The following is a 21,244-nucleotide window of genomic DNA, read 5'->3' on the forward strand; positions in this document are numbered from 1 at the left end:
GGCGTCTGAAATGCGTGACAACCAATTGATGTACAGCGCACTAATTAATCACCGTTGCGAATGGTACAATGTCCCATAAAATGATAACTTAACGTTGACTTGAAATAAGTGAAACAAGGTATAGACATATTTGATTACAAGTTCTGTCTAAATAACTAAAACAGGGAGCAGCACGCAAGAATCCTACAGTGTCTGGCGTATACCGAGGAAAGGTATAGATCAACATATTGAACATAGACTAAAATCAAGTAGCTTGTTCTGTTGCACAGGGTTTGCACAAATACCTAAAAAGAAGATGGTCACACAGTTGAAAGAGCGGACAGAATCATGGCATGTAGTGGCCAGAGGAATTATTGACATAAAAAGAGAATATAGGAAGAAAGCAGATCAGACTTGAGAGAAACGATCCAGCAGGACGCCAACTCGAATGAATGAAGGACAGAGAGAGTGGGAGAGTTGAGATCTGTAGAGACTAAGGAAAGAATGATTGTAGGCGAAGGAAGGAAAGGTGTAGGTGAGGCTGTCCAGAAAAGCATTCTAGAGCAACGATCCGTAATCATTGCCGAAGTCAAAAGAGTCAAAATAGAGGTCTCGGCGTTTGAGTGCGAGAAATTCCACGCGCATATGCATGAAAAGGTCGAGTTGAAGGAAGTATTAAAAAGCGTGGTTGTGGTCGAGAGACAGAAGAAAGAGAACTCGTGGTCATTATCTTTATAAGTGACTCAAGTTGTCTGGGTTGAGGACCTGCCCACAAACCCTACGAACAAATCCCAATCTCATGAGGCGATCGATGTTCAGTGAGGGTGGGGGGAGTGGATGCGATCGACTCTCGGGCTATACCGACTAGTACGCGAAAGAGAACCCACGTCGTGCTTGCCATCACAGCAGGCACGGACATTTTCGAGTCGGTCCAAGTCTTGTGTCTCATGGGCATGCCTCAGGTCATCGACGCTGTCTTGGCCGCGGATGCTTTCATCAAGCATGCTAGGAGACTGGGCACCGTGCCGTCCCTTCAGACTGGCAATTGACCCCCGAATTGAGCTGGAGATCGTGCTCAGCCGTGATGAAGAGCGTTGGTGGGCTTCATCGGGAACTTGCAACGAGTTTGGTCCGGGTGTACTTAGCGCCGGGGATGCACGACCTCCGCCAGACCGCATGGACATAGCAGATGCCGCTCGTTGTTGCTTGGGTGCATTGCGAACGTTGCGACTGTTGTAAGAGGAAAACGACATCCTTGTTCCCTGTCGAGAGCTAGATCGGAAATTAGGATTGAACTCGTCGATATCATCGAGGGTCACGCTGTTGTGGTCTTCACAGTTGTCGTTGGTCTCCCTCAAAAGAAGATAGGACAATGCATTGAACCAAGTCTCGTGTCTCTGGCTGGTCGTAGCCGTGAACCGAACCCGTCGGCCAGGGCTGACAACCTCCAAGCTCCTGCAGTGAAGACCCGGTGGGTACGGGTTATCATCAGCAACCACCCGCACTGCCTCAATAGGCACACTCTTGGTACGAAGTTCGCTCTTTCCAGCGGTTTGCGGGTCGTGCGCACTCCAGTACAATGTACGGGTATAGGGGTGGACCCAGAAGTATCTTCGGTGCCTCGTTGAAGACATGTCTGCCGAACCGGTCTTGCGAGTGTACTTCCAAAGGAATTCGCCAATCATGGTCTGAGTGATGGCCTGGATCATGCGAGGGTCAGTGTTAGGTCCATAGCCCTGAGGCATAGGACCGGCATGAGGGTTCATGTTGAAACGCTCCTCAATCTCGGACGCGAAGGACGAAACCGAGGATCGTCGTGACATCTGACTTTGACTGCCTCTCCTCATTCTGGGCTGAGAGGAAACGGTTCTCGCAGAGCCAGAGCGCGTAGCCTGTTCGTTCGGCGTAAGCGGTCGCTGGGTGTTCATGCGATAGGCAGAGGCGGGTGCCAAAGGAGGACCCATGACACTGGTGGGGGATGGTGGCGCCGCATCGACAGACTTCTTCTCGGCGGCCATAATCGCCTCCCGGTGATCGTGAGGCAGGGGTGGGTGAGCACTGAGACCAGATGTCTGGCTTGTAGCGCTGTGAGGCCGATGGTAACTGGGTGTCGACTTGGCAGATTGAATCTGCGAAAGATGAGGCCGAGACTGAGGCTTGGGTGTTACAAAAGGTACTGCAGCGGCTGCGCCGACGACAGCAGACTCCTTTGATTGCCCTGTGAGTTGACTGCCTGAAGTATGCGGGCGTGTAGAGCCACGTTCCATGAGGATCTGGTCGATTTGCTTCGAAGACAGAATTGTTTGCGCGCCATGGTCCATGGTGACAAAACTAGACTGTCTTCTGGTGGAGCGAGCGAGAGCATTGCCTGAGATATCGTTCAAAGCCAGCCCGGCACCAGCAAGTTGGTGACTATTGTTGGTGTTGGCACGGCTGCGAGTAGTCTCAGTAGGGTGGTCCTCATGAATAAGCACTGCGGCCTTTGAGTCTTCTGTTGGCTCAGTTTGGGTAGACAGGCGTGCCACCATGGGAATAACAGGTGATGCAGACTGCACAGGCTGAGTTTCCACGGAGCGCACAGAGGAGAAAGACAACGCCGGCGGCTCAGGCATAGCTCGAGGCTTTGGAATGGCCGGCTCGGTGTATGTCGGATCAAGGGAAGAGATTGTCAAACTAGGGAGAATTGGTTCAGGAACACTAGCCTTGATAGGCGCGGTGAACTGAGCGGTGATTGAGGAGAAAGTCAAGTCGGGAACTTCACGCTCACGCTCAACGTGCTTGATAACATCAACGTATTTAATGACAGGTTCCGGTTGAGAAACAGTTGCTCGGACAGGTTCCGTTGTTTGAGCAGTAATGGAGGAGAAGGTCAACTGAGGTATTTCAGGCTCACGCTCCACATGCTTTATAATGTCGACGTATTCAATAACACGCTCCGGCTTAGCAGGGGTGGCCTTGACGGGGGATGTAGCTTGAGTGGTGATAGACGAGAACGCCAGCTTAGGCAACTCAGGCTCACGCTCAACGTGCTTGATAACATCAACATATTCAATCACACGTTCCGGCTCAGCAAGGGTTGCCTTAACGGGCAATGTAGATTGTGCAGTGATAGACGAGAACGTCAGCTCAGGCAATTCAGGCACACGCTCCACATGCTTGATAACGTCGACGTATTCGATCACACGTTCCGGCTCTGCAGGGGTTGCCTTGACGGGTGATGTAGATTGAGTGGTGATAGAGGAGAATGTCAATTCAGGCACCTCAGGATCACGCTCAACATGCTTTATAACGTCGACGTATTCGATCACACGTTCCGGCTCTGCAGGGGTTGCCTTGACGGGTGATGTAGATTGAGTGGTGATAGAGGAGAATGTCAATTCAGGCACCTCAGGATCACGCTCAACATGCTTTATAACGTCGACGTATTCGATCACACGTTCCGGCTCTGCAGGGGTTGCCTTAACGGGCGATGTAGATTGTGTGGTGATAGACGAGAAACTCAACTCGGGCAGCTCGCGCTCACGCTCGACGTGTTTAATTACATCCACGTATTGAATGACGGGTTCTGGTAAAGCAAGAGTTGCTTGAACAGGTGCCGTGGTCTGAGTGGTGATAGAGGAGAAGGACAGCTCGGGCACCTCTGGCTCGCGTTCAACGTATCTAATGACATCGACGTGTTTGATAATTGGTTCTGGCACGTGAAGCTTGGGCAGAATGGGACTGGTAGTCTGTGATGAGACCGAAGATACGGTCAGTTCCGGAATCACCGGTGCGGGGAACTCATGCTTCACAGGAGCGGTGATGCCGCCGTTGATATAGGAGACACTTAGCTCAGGATGCTTAGGAGCCTGAGGCGTGGTGTGTTCGGAAGAGATGTCTGCAATGCCCATTTCTGGCAACTCAGGTTGGGCATTTGCCTCTTGAACCGAGCGTTCATCCCAGAGCATCTTTGGCGGCGTAGGAACATTAGCCAAATGATCGCCATCCTCAGGCGAGGGCTTGTGCGGTGTCCACTGTGTTCCTGCGCTGACCAGTCTTGGCGTTGCCTGTGCTTCCTCGGCGATTCCTGTGTCTGCTGTTGGCTGGGTCGGTGTGCTTGGAAGAGCAGCTTCAGTAGCAAAATTGGCACTGATGGGAAGCGTATGCTCCCAAGGCTCGGTCATCACCCCAGAGTCAACCATAATAGGCTTAGGTGACGCGTCCAACATGGCGTCCGAAGGTCTGCGCGAGCCTGGTGTAGCCTCCATGCGCGGCGTAGAAGCCTGAGAAGTTTGCTCATCTTCACCGCCACCTTCGAGCTCTGCTAGTTCAGCAAAGAGGCTCTGGCCCTCTTGAGATACTGGTGCTTGCTCAAAGGTAGGTGCCGGTGATTCACGAGAGCTTGAGGGCCGACTAGTCGAGGCGAATGGCGCCTCCCCGGATGGGCGAATGCGTCTTGACATGCTTCGCTTAGACTTGACCCGAGGCCGGGAGATATGTCTTTGGCTTGGAGAGGGGAATCCTGAATCATAATCCTCGTCATCAGTAGAGGCAGAAGCCGTGCTGTGATAAGAATCGCGATCACGAGTCTTGGACATCATCAGGGAGGGACCTCGGCTGCGTGGAGTTGTTTGGACATTGTTCTCAGTCTCAGTAAGATCTGCCGAGTCACTGCTGTCATCCGCCATGCTTTCCACGCCGGTCTGGAATGCTTCACTTTCGGTTGCTGTTGCTCGCTCATTTGCCGTCTCAAATCCGTCTTCAGCTTCAGTGGCTGTCTGATAAATGTCACTGGGCTCATCGGGAGACACTGTGCCAGGGCGACCCATCGATCTGGTCATGGCAGGCTTGTGAGTAGGACTGATCTGACCGGCGTTATCTTCCCAATCGGTATCATGAAGTTCAACAAAGGACTTCTCTTTGCGGCCCGCACCCAGAAGGTCTGGACGAGGAGGCTTTCGAGATGAATCTGTCTTAGTCTTCTGTCGCTTGCTTGATCCGTTTGGCGCAGTAGTCTCACGGCGACGTGTCTCAACCTCATCCCGGGCATCCTGCAGCATGCGTTTGAGCTCGATCTTCTCAGTCTTCTCACGGTGAATGGTACTCTTAAGATTCTGGATCATGCGGTGAGCGTGACCAAGCGAGCTCTTCAAGGTTTCGGACTCCAAGTGGCCATGTCGAGGAGTGAACTTGTTGGGGGAAGGTGGCGGGGAACTTTCAGGTGTGATTTGCTCCGGCTCATCGCCATCATCATTATAAGCAATATCCCGGCTGCCCTGAGTTTCGTGCTGCCGTAAACGCATGGCAACAGCCTTAGCAAGCTCTTGATTCTGAGATGTCAATTCTGCGAGCTTTTTGTGCAAGGCAGACTTCTCCAGCTCGCCAGAATTCAAATTCCGGCGCAGAAGATGGATTTCTGCATCGTTTGCCTTCTGCATCAAGCTCTGATCCTCAAGTAACCTCGAGTTGGCTTGCCGTAGCTCCTCCAATTCCCGTTCAATGGCGTTCTTTTCGGAAGCTGACGCGGTCAGTGCGGTATTGAGTCGACTTTCACGCTCCGCAGCTTCTCTAGCAGCCGCCATCAACTCGTGTGCTTGTGTCTCCAGTGCCCAGTTTTCATCCTTGTAGCGCTGCTCACTGTCATCAAGTGCCCGGATTCGTTGCCCATATCCCTCGGCCTCCAACTCAAGTCGCGACTTTTCCAGATTAACAGACTTGAGCGTCTCTTCCCGTTCTGCAAGAAGAGCTTGTAGCTGGCGGACTTGAGCCAAAAGAGAGGTGGAGATCTCAGTCGCAAATTCGATATCGTGGACACGATTTGACTGTTGATTGCGCTGCTTCCGGGATGGAACGCTGACTTTGCTAGGGGAGTTCGTGGCTTGACTGGCGAACAAAGCCGGGCTTAGAGGTGACTATCCAAAACTCAATGTTAGCCTGGCCGAGTAGCCGAAGGAGCTGAAACAAGTGCAAGCATGCAACCAAGGTTGTACCTTTTGATCAAAAGACGGCGTTCCGAGCTGAGCCTCCTCTCCCCCTGCAAGGCGTTTGGGCGCCAAAAATGCCCGCGCCGACTCACGACCGATCTCATTATACTCCTTCTCCAGGTCGGCGAGTTTGCGTCGCAATTCCGGGCCCATCTCTCCCTCATCCTGCTGTTGCTCGACCTCCTTCAGCTGCTCCGATAGCTGCTGCTGCTGATCGATTAGGGCTGTTCCCAATTTCGAGGCTTCCTCTAATCGACGTTCCGTCTCCGCCAGATGAGCCTCAAGGGCTCGTTTGGCCTGGGCTGGCGAAGATGCATTGAGGCTAAACAGCTGCGTATCGAATGACGAATATCGGTGGGCGTCGCGTGGGGCTGGCCGTCCGCCATTCGAAACGAAGGGGTCTTCCATGGATACAAAGGAGGTGGTGTCTTCAGGGTTGGGTGCTGTCATGATCCGAAATTCGGGCGCCTCAAACGGCATCTGACACCTCTCGTTAACGAGGATGCAGTTGCCGACGAGAGGCAAGGAGGTCGCGCGTCAATCTTTGTTATTTCAGATTTAGACGGAGGGCATCATCCGAACACCTGCTGAAAACTTGTCGGAGATGTTGTATTGCCCAGCCGACCAGCGACCAGATGTTTCAGATTACCACGCGCCGATGCGACGGGTGTAAGGCACGCCGTCGGGAGGTGTAGAAGAAGGAAAGGAGGGGAAAGTCGAATGAGTTAAACAATAAACACCGAGGAGTTTTGGGCGAATAATCAGTGAGATCCGGTACCTGAACCTTGGCCAGACACACGCGCGTAGGTGTCAACCAACCATAACAAAGTGGTCGGATCTGCAGATGGCGCCGCAAACTGATCGGCTTTTAAATAAAGAAAACAAAGGAAAGGATAGAGCGAATCAGTAACAAAATGAAAAAGGAAAAAAGGAGAGGCAGTTGATAAGACAGGTCGAGTTTGGCTCAGGCGGGGAAGAAAAGAGAAGAGATGAGTGAGCGAACGTGGTGTTATTGCCAAATGGCACCGGTGTTTGAGATTTGAGATGAAGTGGGCTACCCCAGAAACTACGATCGGCTACAGTACAATGTCGAGGGATGTTAGATGTATAAGAGTCTTAAGTGTTTACAATAAACAATAAATAAGATTATACTTCCGTTTGTGTTTCTCTTCGTCCAACGCGTCCCAGAGTGAGACGTTGATGTTTGTCATGTTTGCCACGTTTGCTTACTCATCGCTTCCACCGCCTTCGATATCTCGCTGTTGCGACAACTGGAGACCTTCTTTTCTTTCTAATCACTTCTTTTTGCTTGCAGACACACATAATGACCGAAGAAACAGTTGCAGATACTGTGCCCCAGGTCGCCTTTAAGAAGCGCTCCAAGGGCAAAGCCAACTTCCGCAAGAAGCCCGCAACGCCACCTCCAGCTTCTGACTCCGACTTCACCTCGTCCGATGATGATGAGGGCAAGCGGATTAAGAGGCGGCGCAAGAATGCAGCTGTGACAGCATCATCTACAACAAATATGACGAGGAAGCCTGATGACGAGCCTACCACCGCTGCTCCCCTCCCATTGACCTCGAGCAACGACGCAACCAAGCATTCTGACTGGTACGACGAAGACCTCAATGCGAAGAACCTACTCGGCACTACTAGAGTACGACCGGGACAAGCCTCTGCGGGTGCCTCGACCTCAGAGCCTGACGGCACCTACAAAGGCGCAGCCAACTACCAAAACTTCATCCAAAAAATCCAGACGCACCGACAAAGTTTGGTCCTGTTAAAGCGCCAACCAATGTCCGGACAATCACCGTCACCGACTTTGCCCCCGATGTGTGTAAGGATTGGAAACAGACTGGATTCTGTGGCTACGGAGATTCTTGCAAGTACCTCCACATGCGTGAGGATTACAAGGCAGGATGGGAGCTGGATCGCGACTGGGAGGTCAACACCAAGGGCAAGAAGCTAGACGGACGAGTGGTATCGCAACGAAACGGTGCAGGGAAAGCAGCCGAGGATGATGAGGAGGACGAGGATGAGATGTTGGAGAACATTCCATTTGCCTGCATCATCTGCCGAAAGCCCTATAAAGAGCCTATCATCACTAAGTGTGGCCACTATTTCTGTGAATCGTGTGCTCTGCAGCGATACAGGAAGAACCCCACGTGTGCAGCCTGCGGTGCGGGGACCGGCGGTGTCTTCAACGTTGCAAAGAAGCTCAGCACCTTGCTGGAAAAGAAGCGAGAACGTGCGCGCAAATTACGCGAAGAGGCGCTTGCGAATGGAGAGGAAGTTAGCGACGAAGAAGAGGGGGAGGACGATAGTGAATAGGCGGAAAAGACATCCATAGTTGTAACAATAATGAACATGAACAGCAGCTGGACTGCAAATCAAGTATCTGACTGTAACCATTTGAGTTCTATGTCGAGGCGTGGTGTCTAGGTACATGTATAGCATGAAACACTAGATTCGGCCAACCTTTGCCAATTTTGCTTCATCTTTCGCTGTCGTAGCAGAGGCACTGAAGATGAGAGTCAATAAATGTATAAATATGTCTGGGCTTGGCATTGATCCATGTGCTGTAGTAGCCCAGTCTGACAGATATATACCTGTAGGTGACGCCCAAGTCCCATAGCATGGAAAGTCTTTCTTCCAACAGTCCCCCCTGCAACTCAATCGGCCAGCCAAAGCATCACTCGGCCCCTCTAATTAATGACGAGGAGATCTGCATTTCACGAGATGAGCCAAGACATCTCGATAGCCACGCGGCAGATTGCGCACATGGATAGCTTCGTCGCAGTCTGTCTTCCCAAGCTAGACGATATCTGATCGCGGGTGAGATACAGGGTATATTACCGCTCAAAGCGCAGAAAGCAACACTGATTAAGTACCTGTACAATCTGTACGGTCAAATGTCGATCCCAACCGCTCGGACCTGGAAATTAACCTTGTCTGCGTCTCCGCTTGACGCAATTGCCCAGAATTTGTTGACCATCATGAGTTACAATCGTCAACGCAGGCTGCGCAGAACAATAACTTTAAAAATCTACATGCGCTCGCAATGCAATATTCACATTCTCCCCAAGACAGATCTACATCAGCTTTGACATTCATTCCTTTCCAGCAAAGCGGCCACGACATTGCTCCTGCTGATCGGTGGGCCCGGTGCGGTCATAGACAGCCTGTCGCGAAGGGATCACAGAATCCACTCAAGACCCTGAATGCTTTGAACTGTTTGGTTCGCGATGAAGCCGATCAAACAATGGCTAGCGAGGCCGATCATTGGGGCCGTCGAGGCTGTGCGAGACTCGAAGATCCCAAAGAACAGACCACAGACCATTGTCTTAAGGGTTGATTCAATCTAGCGACACAGCCCCACTCCAATGCGAGACTACTGTTTAGCCTGGTGGAGGACAACGCCAGTGTTCATTATCCTCCACGTCAAAATGGGCAGTTTGAGCGCCAACGCCACGTGGAATCCATGGTACTAGGCACACGCGTGTTGGTGGATACAGCAACTCGAAATGTCTACAGATTGGCCGCAGGCCATGTCCACCCGCGGCACGTTAAGACTTTCACCCGTCCGACCATGGCTCAAGCGCAAACTCAACCTATGAAAGAGGTTAGAGGCGCCCCAAAAGCCAAGCTTTCGCTACCAAGGGCCAAAGCGGCCCCTAACTTTCACCCCGGCTTCAACGAAGGCGGCTCCCCTGAGTTTACGCCCCAGGTGGCCAATGATATGCGGCAAGAATGACATTCTGGCTTCTCCTAGCCCGGCGATAAAGCTTCCCCCTCTCTAGCCTTTTTTATCTTCATTTCCCTGAAATCTCTTGTTCTTGCCATTGTGTCTCCCTTGAACCTCATTCTTCTCCCCATTCCGACGACCTGTGACGACTGCGCCATCCGTTTGACTAAGTTTAGCCTTAGCCTCGCCCCTCCTCGAATTTGCCTTCGGCCGCCTTGCTATTTTGGGACTATTGACGCTCCTATTTCGAAATATCGCTCTCCTTTCTCATATTGGAAAAGGGTTACCCCTAAGGGAGTCAACCATCCATGGCTTGAATGCGATTGTCTGCGCCTTGAATTTTACAACCACGGGCTTCCCTTTCCAAAGTCTCTGGTGTTCGAACCTTCTTCATCATGCGGGGTGGAATACGTCTCGCAGTGATATGCGTCTCTTCTTTGCTTCTTTTCTCTTTATATCTCCTCGAGGCGCATCTCGAAGACCTCTGTAATCAATATCGCGCTGGCGCATACTTGGTTGATTGGTTAGATCGCAATGGCGCCGTTCCGAACCCGACATACGCCGACTCCACCATGGGGGACAAGGTGATAGTGATGGCCAAGCTGGAAGAGGAGCATACCGAATGGGTAGAACAAGAACTGCCTGAGTGAGTGCCTGCGATCCCACCTCTACCCCGTAAACCAGCACTAATCCTGTATCTCACTAGCTGGCAACGCGCAATCTACATTGTCAATCCCTCCCGAGAAACACGATCCGACGCTAACGCCCTGATGACACCATTCAACAAAGGCCACGAAGCAATGGCCTACCTAACCTACATAATCGACAACTACAACAACCTCCCCGCAACAATCGCCTTCCTCCACGCACACCGCTCAGGCTTCCTAATGGCCTGGCACGTGGATGCGCCACTCCACGACAACGTCATCGCCATGCGCAATCTCCAACTCGACTTCGTCCAGCGAAACGGCTACGTCAACCTGCGCTGCAATTGGAATCCCGGCTGCAAGGGTGCCCACCGCTTCAACAAGCATGTCACCGATCAGATCTGGTGGGATGTTTTCGAGGGTACGAGCACCCCTCCGTTGAACATGTCCTCGCCCTGGGAAATGGAATACGGTGGCCATAAATACATCCGCAAGCCTGATGAGATTGGCGCGGCATGTTGTGCGCAATTTGCCGTTTCGCGCGATCAGGTGCAGAAGCGGCCGCTGAATGACTATGTCAAGATCCGGCAATGGATTCTTGATACCGAATTGAACGATGCATCTTCGGGTAGGGTGATGGAGTTCTTGTGGCATATTATCTTTGGCATGGAAGGTGTATAGTAAGTTAAACTTACCCTATCTTTATCTGGGCATTTCCTAACGCTCCACAGTTGCCCCGATGAACAGCTATGCCAATGCCAGGTCTACGGGAGGTGTTAACCCCCTTCTTCAACCTGTGCATTTACCGCAGACCCAGCATCGTGACTAGGGCTGCTGTTGTACATGTTCTGGGAAACGTGTCTGATACAGTTTGTCGCACGGCTTGTACATGCCGTTTTTCGATGTGCATTTGCTGACAGTACAAACATCCCTTGGCGTGGAGTTCGTTCGCTCGTTTTATCATCTAGAACTTGGAGTTTTGTGTGTTGCTTGGGTTAGGGATTCATTTGCGTTCAAGCGCTGAGCGCGAATCCCCCTGTATGAGAGTGCTTTCCATCGTTCATAGGTGGCCTTTCAGATTATTCATTTAGAGATACAATGTGAATACTTTTGCTACCGTGTTGGCTCTCTCGCGTATATTAGACAAGATACTCGGAGCCTGCGAAGCACGGCTCTTCGAGCTTGCCTTTTAGAAACAACTATAGCTACATGTTTTGTTAACCCTCTTGACGTCGCTATACTGTTTTGCAATATTGATAGCCATTAGCTAGCTATAGAAAGGCTACGTGGGCGCCACGCTCGAGAGCCAGCAATAGGGGATTGAAACCCCCTGCATAATGGCCAAAGTGCTGGACTAAAAATGGGTCGACCTTGAGATATGTAAACAGAAATAGGATACCGTCGTAATGCATTAAACTCAGCTACCACCCTCAGGAAAATAGCCAGCGATTAGAACTTCTCTTCAAAGTACTGCTCAACTCGTTCCACCAGATCCGCCTTCTTGCCCGCAGTAGCTCGGCCATGCGCAGTCAAGAACTCCTTAAGAACGGCCACGGTCAACTGTATTTATGTTAGCCAAATCGACGTCCTCTCCATATAAAGTACCATCAATGTGATATGCTTACCTTGGACACGGTGCCCTTTTCAGAGGCTCTTTTGACATCATTATCCAAGTCGTTGCCACCACCCTCAACCTTCACCCGCTTTGACGGGTGACTTTCAGCATTTTCCTCCTTCGCACCTCGTTTCACCAGGGTTGATTTTGTAGCCGCGGTTCCGCCGAACATTTTGGATGACTGGGCTTTTAGTTCCTCGGCCCATGCGAGGACATATTCACCCGCGCGCTATGATAGACAGAATTAATCAGTACGGTTCAAGATCGCAGATTCTGGAAGCGACTCACCTTGTTGATCTGTCGATATTTGGGGATGGTCTTGTCCTCTGCGCTTTCGGGCATATCTTCTTCCAGGGCAAGGGCCTGCAGAATGCGATAATGCCATTGAAGTGCTGCTTCGAGTCAGTTTTACCTTTGGGAGGGGAGAGGGATATGACAGAACTTACAAGGGTTGGGGTATTTTGAAGGATCGTATACAGCCTTTGGAAGCTGTAGCTGCTGGATAACCATACGCATAGAATCAATCAACGAATCAGGCGCCTTATTCAAGGTAGCCTCCGGATTCTCGCGAACATCATCCGCAAAGGGAAGAGGGATAATCCACATGCCCGGTGGGATTTTCTGTACACCATTCTCATCGATCTTCTCAGCTCCAGCAATCATAGCAGCCAAGACAGGTGACGCATTCCTGCGAGGAATGAACCAGACCAAAGCCATTTTCTCAGCCTCGAGGAGTTTCTGCTGCAACGCAGAGAAGACTCGGGTTGAGCCTATGTAGTCTTCTTCGGAGGGATAGATGAACGATGGGTGTTTAACGTTGGCCCAGATCGGCAGCGCTGACAGTGGCTTGAAGCCAATGATTCTGATCACTGGGTCGCCAAAGTGCCTCAATGCCTGCTGTTCTTCGATTGTGAATGAGACTTGCTCACCGCCGAATTTGTAGGCTTTTCTGATATCCTCTTTGTCGACAGTGTGTGCTGTGTCATCGGCCATTAAAGTGGTGACGCCTTTGGCGATTTGAGGAGCCTCGCCTCCCTGCCAGACGAAGCAACTCCGTGCGGGCTCCTGCTTTTTGAGGAGTAGGTATCCATTGACGGATATTTTGAAATTGGGGCCCAGCTCGAGGGGCACGTTTGAAAACAGGGAGCGCCGGGGGACGGATCTCGAGTTGATGCTGGATAAGAGAGAATTGAGCAGTGAAAGTCCATCACCTTTGGCGGTGGACACGTTGGTATCTGGTTGCAAGTATGCCGGGGCATCTCCGTCACTGGGGGATGTTTTGTAGATGATGTCCTGCCATTCGTCAATAGAATTCTGGATAACGAGGCAAACAACCTACATCATAGAATTTAGAGGTGTCGAATTCGTGGTCTGGCTGAGAGATAGGGAAAAGCTCAATGTTGACGCCCAGATCATACAAATCTCTCGCTCGAACCGTTGCAGCAGACCGCAATGCCTTGTTATCTGCATGTGGATTGTCGTTGTCGGTCACGATAAACAACCGCCGAGACAGGAAATTTGGAGCCTTGGAAGTAAAGACTTGATTTGCGCAGAAAAGCACATTAGCCATCGAAACCGGCTCACTTGATGGCTTCAAGATCTCCAGCGCTTCCTCTTTCATCTCAGCTAGAGATCGTAGTTCCTTGACTTCTTGGGCAGATGGAACATCCAGGTCCGTGTAGAGATAACAGTGCGGGTATGACAGCTCGCCGCGACTCTCTTCATCTTCATCGTAGAACTTGGATGATTGTGTGCCATAGAGTAAGACGCCGATCATGTCATGAGGATTGGAGATAATGCGTTGTTGCATCAGATGGTATGCACACTTCAAGGCGGCAGACGCAGGTGATTCCTCAACAGGTTTCTTGGGATCAAGCGATGCCCGGGGTGTCAGCATCGAGCTGCTGATATCTATAGCAAAGAGAACAGCATCTTTGACCGATTTGAAGCTCTGTTCAGGTCAAGTCAATCGAAGGCCACTATATCTTCAGCTTTGGCACTCACGGTCTCATCGAGCTCTTCATCCTCAAGATTGTCCTCCTCACGGGTGTAGTTATCGCTCGCCATTTTTAAAATTGAAGCAGTGGGAGAGTGAAAAGTTGTCAATATCAAGTTCAATGCCTCTTGAGACGCGCTCTATGGCGACACGAGGTCATGTGACTGATGCCTAGAGCTGCCTGGAGCTGCTGACGTCCCCCACACATTGATTGGCCGAGGCAAACTTGGAAACCGAGAACATCGGCTCCGACGTGCGCATCGGTCGACTCTGTTCCTCAATTCCTTTCGACGTGTATAAAGTTGGACTTTTTTCTTTTCTTATTTAATCCGCTCCTATCCAGCTATGGCGTTCCGAGCCCCTTTCGCGACGCCGCGACGGTTATTTACGAATGCCACCTCATTCGGACTGCGACCAGCAATTGCCAGCCGATTGTCATGTATGTCCAAGCAGCGAGGACTCGCGACAGTGGTCCCGCCTGTCACACAAGATGCAACCGGATCCAAGGGCCCGACTGCAATGGTGTTTATGAACATGGGTGGTCCCTCAACGACAGACGAGGTGGAGGACTTCTTGAGCAGACTATTCGTATGTGTCGAGGAATATCTACGGTGATAATATCCGGTTCAAATATTGACACAATTGTTTGCAGGCCGATGGTGACCTGATTCCCCTCGGACGACTCCAATCATATATCGGACCTCTCATCGCCCGCCGGAGAACCCCGAAGATCCAACAGCAGTATGCGGATATTGGCGGCGGATCGCCCATTCGGAAATGGTCCGAGTACCAGTGTGCAGAGATGTGCAAGATTTTGGATAAGATTTCTCCGGGAACCGCACCGCATAAACCTTACGTAGCATTCCGCTATGCCGCCCCATTGACCGAGACGATGTACGAGCAACTGTTCGCCGATGGATTTGGAAATGGAAAGGGAGGACGTGCTGTCGCTTTTACGCAATACCCGCAGTACTCCTGTTCGACGACAGGCAGCTCGCTCAATGAATTGTGGAAGTGGCGTAATCGCCTGGAGGGAAAGCGCGCAAACGGAGAAACCGACCCTGCGGGCGCAATTCAGTGGAGTGTCATTGACCGATGGCCTTCCCACTCTGGTCTTGTTGAGGCTTTTGCACAGAACATCGAGGCTCAGCTCAAGACGTACCCTGAGGAAAAGCGGGATAAGGTTGTGCTGCTATTTTCGGCTCACAGCTTGCCTATGAGTGTTGTCAACCGGGGTAGGTCAACTCATAGCTTCTCAGTGATTCTGCTAACCTGTCTAGGTGACCCGTATCCCGCTGAGGTTGCCGCGACAGTTCATGCTGTAATGCAACGACTCAACTTCAGCAACCCTTATCGCCTGTGCTGGCAGTCTCAGGTCGGCCCTTCGGCCTGGCTCGGAGCCCAGACAAGTGATACCGTGCAAGAGTACGTGAAGAAGGGACAAACGGACTTGGTTTTGGTCCCTATTGCGTTTACGAGCGATCATATCGAGACCTTGTACGAATTAGACTTGGAGGTTATCCACGAAGCCAACAGCCCCGGCGTCAAGCGCGCAGAGAGCTTGAACGGCAACCCAGTCTTCATCCAGGCACTTGCTGACATTGCCCGCGAACATCTTCAGAAGGGAGAGCTCTGTTCCCGCCAGATGACTCTTCGTTGCCAGGGCTGCAAGAGTGAGCGGTGCCTGGGCCAGAAGCAATTCTTCGCTGGCAAGGAGAACGCTAGTATGGTGTTGTAAGCTGAGCCTTTTGCATCACCTCAAGTCATGGGTCAGATCGAGGTGTATTTTAGGTGCATTTGTATACACGCTGGGTTTTTGGGAGGCGTTGCTTGGCGACAAAATTTCTGGTATACTGTACAGCATAATGTATTTCTAGTCCTATATTCATTCAAATAATCGAAAGCGTCGGGCCAATGACCAGCACATGCTTCGGAGATAGCGGACCTTATCTACGCCTTAGTACCAGACCTCGCGCGCCAGAACGCCCAGTACTTTCTATACATAAAGGGGATTGATATAGACACCCACCCCGTTGGAACCTTGCCAGGGATGGGATCTGACCTTGCCAAGCCTCGGGATCACAACTGCTAACAAAACTATCTCCTTGCTTTTATACTCGTTGATATCTCTCAACTAACTCTTGTATCTCTAGTCATTTATCGAGACGACGTTTTCCTTTTTTCCAACTCTTTACGTGATTAAGTTCTCCTCAAATTTCGGGGTTTAGGATATCCACCGATCACAACATCATGGCAGCTATTCGTAAAACAAGCGAATCCACATATATCTTTCTCGACATCAAGGACAACACACTAGACGATATTGCCAATTCTTGTCACTGGAATGAAAATTCTGGTTTCCATCTCCCGCGCTACGGGCTTGGGGCCCTTGATAAACTCCCTCTTGAAATCATCCACCTGGCACTTATCCAGCTTGATATGCGGTCACTGGCTGATTTTCGACACGTCAACAAAAGCGCAAGACTAGTAACAGATTCGATTCCGCAGTATAAGCGTATTCTTGTTCACGCGCCAGCATCAATTCGAGGGTGCCTCAACATAGAAACTGCACGATTCTTCTCATGCCAGGACCTGTATGAGAAACTATCTACAGCTGAGTGTGACAGCTGTGGCGACTTCGGTGGGTACTTGTATTTGGTCACCTGTCGTCGCGTTTGTTTACTGTGTTTCACCCAGGAAGCCGACTACCTTCCTCTCTCACGGAATGATGCAATCCGCAAATTTGGTCTCGGCTCTAAAGACCTGGCATGTTTACCTCGCATGAAAGTCTTCCAGGCCACTATTCGCCTCGGGGGATCAAGCGTCGACAACGAGAAACCTTGTTCGATTTTTCTGCTGCGCGACAAGCTGGAATCGCTGTCCACGGGTCCCTCAGCTCCATGGAAAATTACGCATCGAAAATGGCATCGAGGAGGCTACAGGCCTACGATTCGAGATTGGTATTGGCTCTCCACAGAACAGACAGAGCGAATCTACGGCCGCCCAGGTCTGAAGATGCGTTTGATGGGCATTGCTCTAATCCCAGGCGCTTCATGGGCATTATTCGTGCTCCGTTCTTCGGTATTGGAACGGTACCTCCAGACTGGGGTTTCCATTGCCTCGCTTGCAAGGCCCATCACTATGGTCGACCGCTTCATTGGCGTCGAAAATATACGATGGACAGTTTCCAGGATCATGTTTCAGAACGTGGAGAGATAATAGAGGGGAAGCATATTCCCCGTATAACTTAAGAGAAACCCGACAAGGTACCAAACATGCTTGACAGCCATTGCCCCGTTTACTATAAGACAATAAATATAGCCACTGCAAGATATGATTCCAATATAACTTCACCCAGATATCCACCTTCCTCATCCAGCATTTTCCTATCTGTATCTGCGCATTCCCTCCTTTCCGGGCTTGACCATATGTCGTGTACACATGTGGACGGAAGGATCCGATGGCTCCTATTTCATGGGAGAGCACTTGACGTTTGTGCCTTCTCGTTCCTGGCATTGCTTGAATTCTTCAGCCTTCCTACAAGCACAAGTGGAAATCCGGTAGAATTGAGTACATATCTTGATTTACTCAGGCTCGGTGAGCGAAGCACGAAAAATTATAGAGATAGTGTCAACTTAGCTATATCGACCTCTTGAGCTGCAATATATAGCTTGGTGTCCTGATTCTTCCTGGCCGATGTCTTGGAAAAATAAGCAGAGGGTCTTCATATAAAAAATAATGAAATCCCCTTAGACAAACTCACCACTTAGTAAAGCTCGGAACGGTTGCAGAGAATCAGATGGTGAATGTGTTGCTCTTATACTTCATTCCCTCCACAGGACCATATATCTAAACATATGGGCTTTGGCTTGGTCCGGAAACATAAGAGGCTTCCTGCTCCTAATGAACGCCCGTGAATGTAGGTGTTGGTCTAGTGACTCGGATTCAGCGTATCACTTATGATAGTCTAGGTGCATCATAGCTAATCTAAATCTCCTTTTACGCGCTGACTCCGTGGTGAATTGCCGCCATGCCGATTTAGCCCCGTCTCCTCGTTTCAGCTCTAGGCTTCAAAACAATCATATATCGACGTAAGTTCGAAAGCCTTGCTTATTAAGTTTCCCGCTTATCAGCTGGGTTGGGTACCTATGCACCTGGGCATCAACAACATAAATGGCAAGGAGAACGAGTCCCAAAATGAGTCTGCCATACTCGACAACTTTCTCTTTCACTTTCCCGTCATGGAAAACCAACCAAAATTCGAATTGCTTTAAGTCGAGGTCGACGAAAACGATGAAAGTTATTTCCGTCTTCTGGTAGACAGTCAGTCTACCAAATACACCACTGTGGAAACTGGCATCTACGAAAGCAAATGTTCGTTGTTCAAAAATATTGTTGTCGTCAAATTCGCTCGTTTCCCCTAGTAGGTCCAGTACATGGAAAATGAAACTACAGTATTGTTTCTGGGAGACCTATCGCGCAAAGGAGGTGACGGTCTCCTTCCATATCATGTTTAGATAGATACAAGCAGTATTAAAAGTCTTTTCACTCGTCCAAAAACTGTTTATCAATAGGGAGAGCCCCATTTTTACTTCGTGTGCATTCCGACCAGAGCTATAGCAAACAAGACAATTCGGGACCTATCTATCAAATTTGCCGAGCTCGTGCAAGACCAATTTACAGCAGCTGAAATCCAGACTTACCTCCTGGATCTCAAGAATGACCCCGACAAGGCTGTTAGAAGGGCTGCTCAGTAGGTCAAAGACAATGCTTACCATGATTGGCAACTTGGGAGACTACTGGGCTAATGCGATCGTCATTATCACCGATACCTCAGAGAGCAAACAGCTCCTGCATCTTCCGAGCTGTAAACGTTCAGATAGCTTCATCTAGGTAGATCTTAACGTTAATTGGTTTAAGTAATAACTTCTCCGTACGTGGACGCGAAGTTTCGGTCCAGATGCGAAAAGGGCCCTATAGTTAGCTGCAGGGGGAAGAATGATTGAAATCGCCAACATCTCGGAGAATGAGCAATGCAGAATAGTGGGCAGTCCTGAAGTCTCGAATTCATTGGTTGTACATTTCTAGAACGATTGATAAGAGACTTGGATCCTGGTTTCCCCTCTTTCGTGCAAGTTCCCAAGATTACAAATCAATGCAAATATCTTGGAACTTGGGAATTGTACGCGTTCAATCTTCATGTCACCTTGATCATGGAGAACGAGCAACTCTTTGCGGGCGAGCCCGAGATAGATGTCCGGGCACGCGCTCGTGCGACTCCTACAGAGGGTGACGCGCTGCTGTCTCCCCAGGCATCCGGGGAATCCCCGCTAGAAGACCATGCCCAAGATGACCGACCGCGATGGAGGAGACCGAACGTGAGTGGTCGCAAAAGCCTTTAGGTTCAATTGTCTGATCTCTACCATGACAGATTTGGTGGCTCCTCCCATTTAGCCTTCTGTTCACGCTGGGCCTTGGCGGAATGGCCGTGCCCAGGATCAATCTGATCATGTCGCTCATTTGCCGGGATTATCTAGCAGAGAAGTCAACCCAAGACCCCGGGTTTACTTCCCTCCCTGTTATATTTGGCGAGGACAATCCTCAATGTCATATCCCACAGGTTCAATCACTTGTCGCGCAGTTCCAGCTGTATCTCAACCTCATCACGGGTATACTCTCCGCGTTAGTCAGTCCCAGACTTGGCCACTTGTCCGATCGATATGGAAGAACCAAAATGATCGCACTGGGTTCGCTGGGCGCGGTGCTTAACGAGGTCATCACTGCGACCGTGGCTACCTGGCCTGATCAGATGTCGGCCAATTGGCTTCTTGTTGGAGCCATGCTCGATGGACTGGGCGGCTCATTCACAACCGCGCAGGCTCTGTGCCATTCTTACGCCTCGGATTGCACGCGCATTGAAAAGCGAAGCGTGGCATTTGGTTTCTTCCACGGCGCTTTATTCTTTGGAATCGCAGTTGGGCCTGGTGTCGCTGCGTTTATCATTAAGTACGCGGGAGCTCTGCCCGTGTTTTACATTGCACTGGCATTACATGCTTCGTTCTGCATGTCGCTCTTCTTCATCGTTCCTGAATCCTTGTCTAAGGATCGGCAGCTCGCTGCTCGCGAAAAACACCGGTTGAAACCTTCGGATGTTGACGCTCCTAAGTGGTACTCTTGGCGTATCTGGAACCCGATGAACTTGATCACGCCTCTTGCTATCCTTATGCCGGCAGTCGGACGACCAAGCGTCTTGTTCACTAATCACCGTGGCGCCAGCCCGGCTCTGCGGCGAAACATTGTGCTGTTGGCAGCTATCGACACAGTTATTTTCGGTATCGCATTGGGCACTGCTCAGATCATCATTATCTATGCTGAGTATATGTTCAACTGGGGCAACGTGGAATCCAGTATCTTCATCGCTATCATTAACGTTTCGCGTGTGATCAATTTGTTCGTGGTGCTCCCATTGATTTCTTGGCTCTTCCGCACCCCAGTCAAGGATGACGGGAGTATCCGAGGCTCTGATATGCTGGACGTTACTCTCATCCGCTTATCAGTCGTGTTTGATGTGTTGGGCTTTGTTGGGTTTGCCATGTCCAAGCATCCATCGGTAATGATCCTTTCTGGTGTAGTCGCCTCGCTTGGTGGCATGGGGTCAGCTATTCTGCAATCATCACTCACCAAGCATGTGCCCCATGAACGGATTGGACAAATGCTTGGTGCTACTGGTCTCTTGCATGCCCTTGCTCGCATTGTTGCGCCGACTATTTTCAATCTAATCTACAGCTTGACTGTCGCAACCCTACCCCAGACAGTCTTTGTGGCCCTTGCGGTCACTTTTGGTGTCGCGTTCCTCGCAAGTCTGTTGATCAGACCACATGGTATGTTGATTATCTTTTCGGGATAGGATAACAACTGATTGTTTTACTAGTTACCCTCGAAAGATCCGAGTTAGATCCTGCAGATATGAGAGCCGAAGCAAACGAAGACGGTGATGATGAGGATGACGCTCTTTTGAGATAGAATATAATTACAATAAAATTCGGGATAGGCGCAGAATACTTCTCATTTGACTATTATCAACACACAGGGATGAGATAGTCGGAAACATCAAGCAGCAAGTAAATAATTTAGAAAACAACCTAGGAGTGGCTTGTATAGATCGTACGATGAAATTCCGGCGGGCGACACTGACCTAAAGCGCAAGTTGAATTGCGGAAAAAGCAGTTGCTCCGATTTTATCCTGTTCCCCCAGCTTCAATTGCCCCAACCACCATCTTCTTTCCTTCTGATAGCTTT

At 50.4% G+C, this 21,244-nt stretch overlaps 8 protein-coding genes across 8 annotated transcripts; 6 read left to right on the plus strand and 2 right to left on the minus strand.

Moving 5' to 3' along the window:
- Positions 1–794: 794 nt before the first annotated feature.
- On the minus strand, positions 795–6,422 carry N7446_009573 (putative nuclear migration protein (ApsA); the record flags this gene model as incomplete). Its single annotated transcript, XM_058518318.1, has 2 exons — positions 795–5,870; positions 5,949–6,422. The coding sequence occupies 2 exons, from the start codon at positions 6,420–6,422 to the stop codon at positions 795–797; spliced, it is 5,550 nt and encodes a 1,849-aa protein (XP_058369106.1).
- An 844-nt stretch (positions 6,423–7,266) lies between these two features.
- Positions 7,267–8,273, plus strand: N7446_009574 (U2-type spliceosomal complex subunit CWC24; the record flags this gene model as incomplete). The annotated part of the gene is given in 2 exon segments (XM_058518319.1): positions 7,267–7,711; positions 7,729–8,273. The coding sequence occupies 2 exon segments, from the start codon at positions 7,267–7,269 to the stop codon at positions 8,271–8,273; spliced, it is 990 nt and encodes a 329-aa protein (XP_058369107.1).
- Positions 8,274–9,003: 730 nt separating this feature from the next.
- Positions 9,004–9,696, plus strand: N7446_009575 (uncharacterized protein; the record flags this gene model as incomplete). Its single annotated transcript, XM_058518320.1, is given in 2 exon segments — positions 9,004–9,292; positions 9,308–9,696. 2 exon segments carry the CDS (start codon positions 9,004–9,006, stop codon positions 9,694–9,696), a joined length of 678 nt encoding a protein of 225 aa, XP_058369108.1.
- A 386-nt stretch (positions 9,697–10,082) lies between these two features.
- N7446_009576 (DUF3431 domain-containing protein) lies at positions 10,083–11,114 on the plus strand (the record flags this gene model as incomplete). Its single annotated transcript, XM_058518321.1, has 3 exons — positions 10,083–10,333; positions 10,394–11,014; positions 11,066–11,114. 3 exons carry the CDS (start codon positions 10,083–10,085, stop codon positions 11,112–11,114), a joined length of 921 nt encoding a protein of 306 aa, XP_058369109.1.
- Positions 11,115–11,783: 669 nt separating this feature from the next.
- On the minus strand, positions 11,784–14,016 carry akuA (uncharacterized protein; the record flags this gene model as incomplete). The annotated part of the gene is made up of 6 exons (XM_058518322.1): positions 11,784–11,894; positions 11,960–12,178; positions 12,238–12,341; positions 12,396–13,242; positions 13,289–13,900; positions 13,954–14,016. The coding sequence occupies 6 exons, from the start codon at positions 14,014–14,016 to the stop codon at positions 11,784–11,786; spliced, it is 1,956 nt and encodes a 651-aa protein (XP_058369110.1).
- A 274-nt stretch (positions 14,017–14,290) lies between these two features.
- On the plus strand, positions 14,291–15,683 carry N7446_009578 (ferrochelatase HEM15; the record flags this gene model as incomplete). The annotated part of the gene is made up of 3 exons (XM_058518323.1): positions 14,291–14,533; positions 14,598–15,180; positions 15,226–15,683. The coding sequence occupies 3 exons, from the start codon at positions 14,291–14,293 to the stop codon at positions 15,681–15,683; spliced, it is 1,284 nt and encodes a 427-aa protein (XP_058369111.1).
- Positions 15,684–16,195: 512 nt separating this feature from the next.
- Positions 16,196–17,164, plus strand: N7446_009579 (uncharacterized protein; the record flags this gene model as incomplete). Its single annotated transcript, XM_058518324.1, has 1 exon — positions 16,196–17,164. The coding sequence occupies one exon, from the start codon at positions 16,196–16,198 to the stop codon at positions 17,162–17,164; it is 969 nt and encodes a 322-aa protein (XP_058369112.1).
- A 1,994-nt stretch (positions 17,165–19,158) lies between these two features.
- N7446_009580 (putative tetracycline-efflux transporter) lies at positions 19,159–20,968 on the plus strand (the record flags this gene model as incomplete). Its single annotated transcript, XM_058518325.1, has 3 exons — positions 19,159–19,323; positions 19,377–20,826; positions 20,877–20,968. The coding sequence occupies 3 exons, from the start codon at positions 19,159–19,161 to the stop codon at positions 20,966–20,968; spliced, it is 1,707 nt and encodes a 568-aa protein (XP_058369113.1).
- Positions 20,969–21,244: the final 276 nt, after the last annotated feature.

The sequence above is a fragment of the Penicillium canescens genome (genome assembly GCF_028828765.1).
Source record: "Penicillium canescens strain IBT 15451 chromosome Unknown utg000006l_segment0_segment0, whole genome shotgun sequence".
NCBI classification, from domain to species: domain Eukaryota; kingdom Fungi; phylum Ascomycota; class Eurotiomycetes; order Eurotiales; family Aspergillaceae; genus Penicillium; species Penicillium canescens.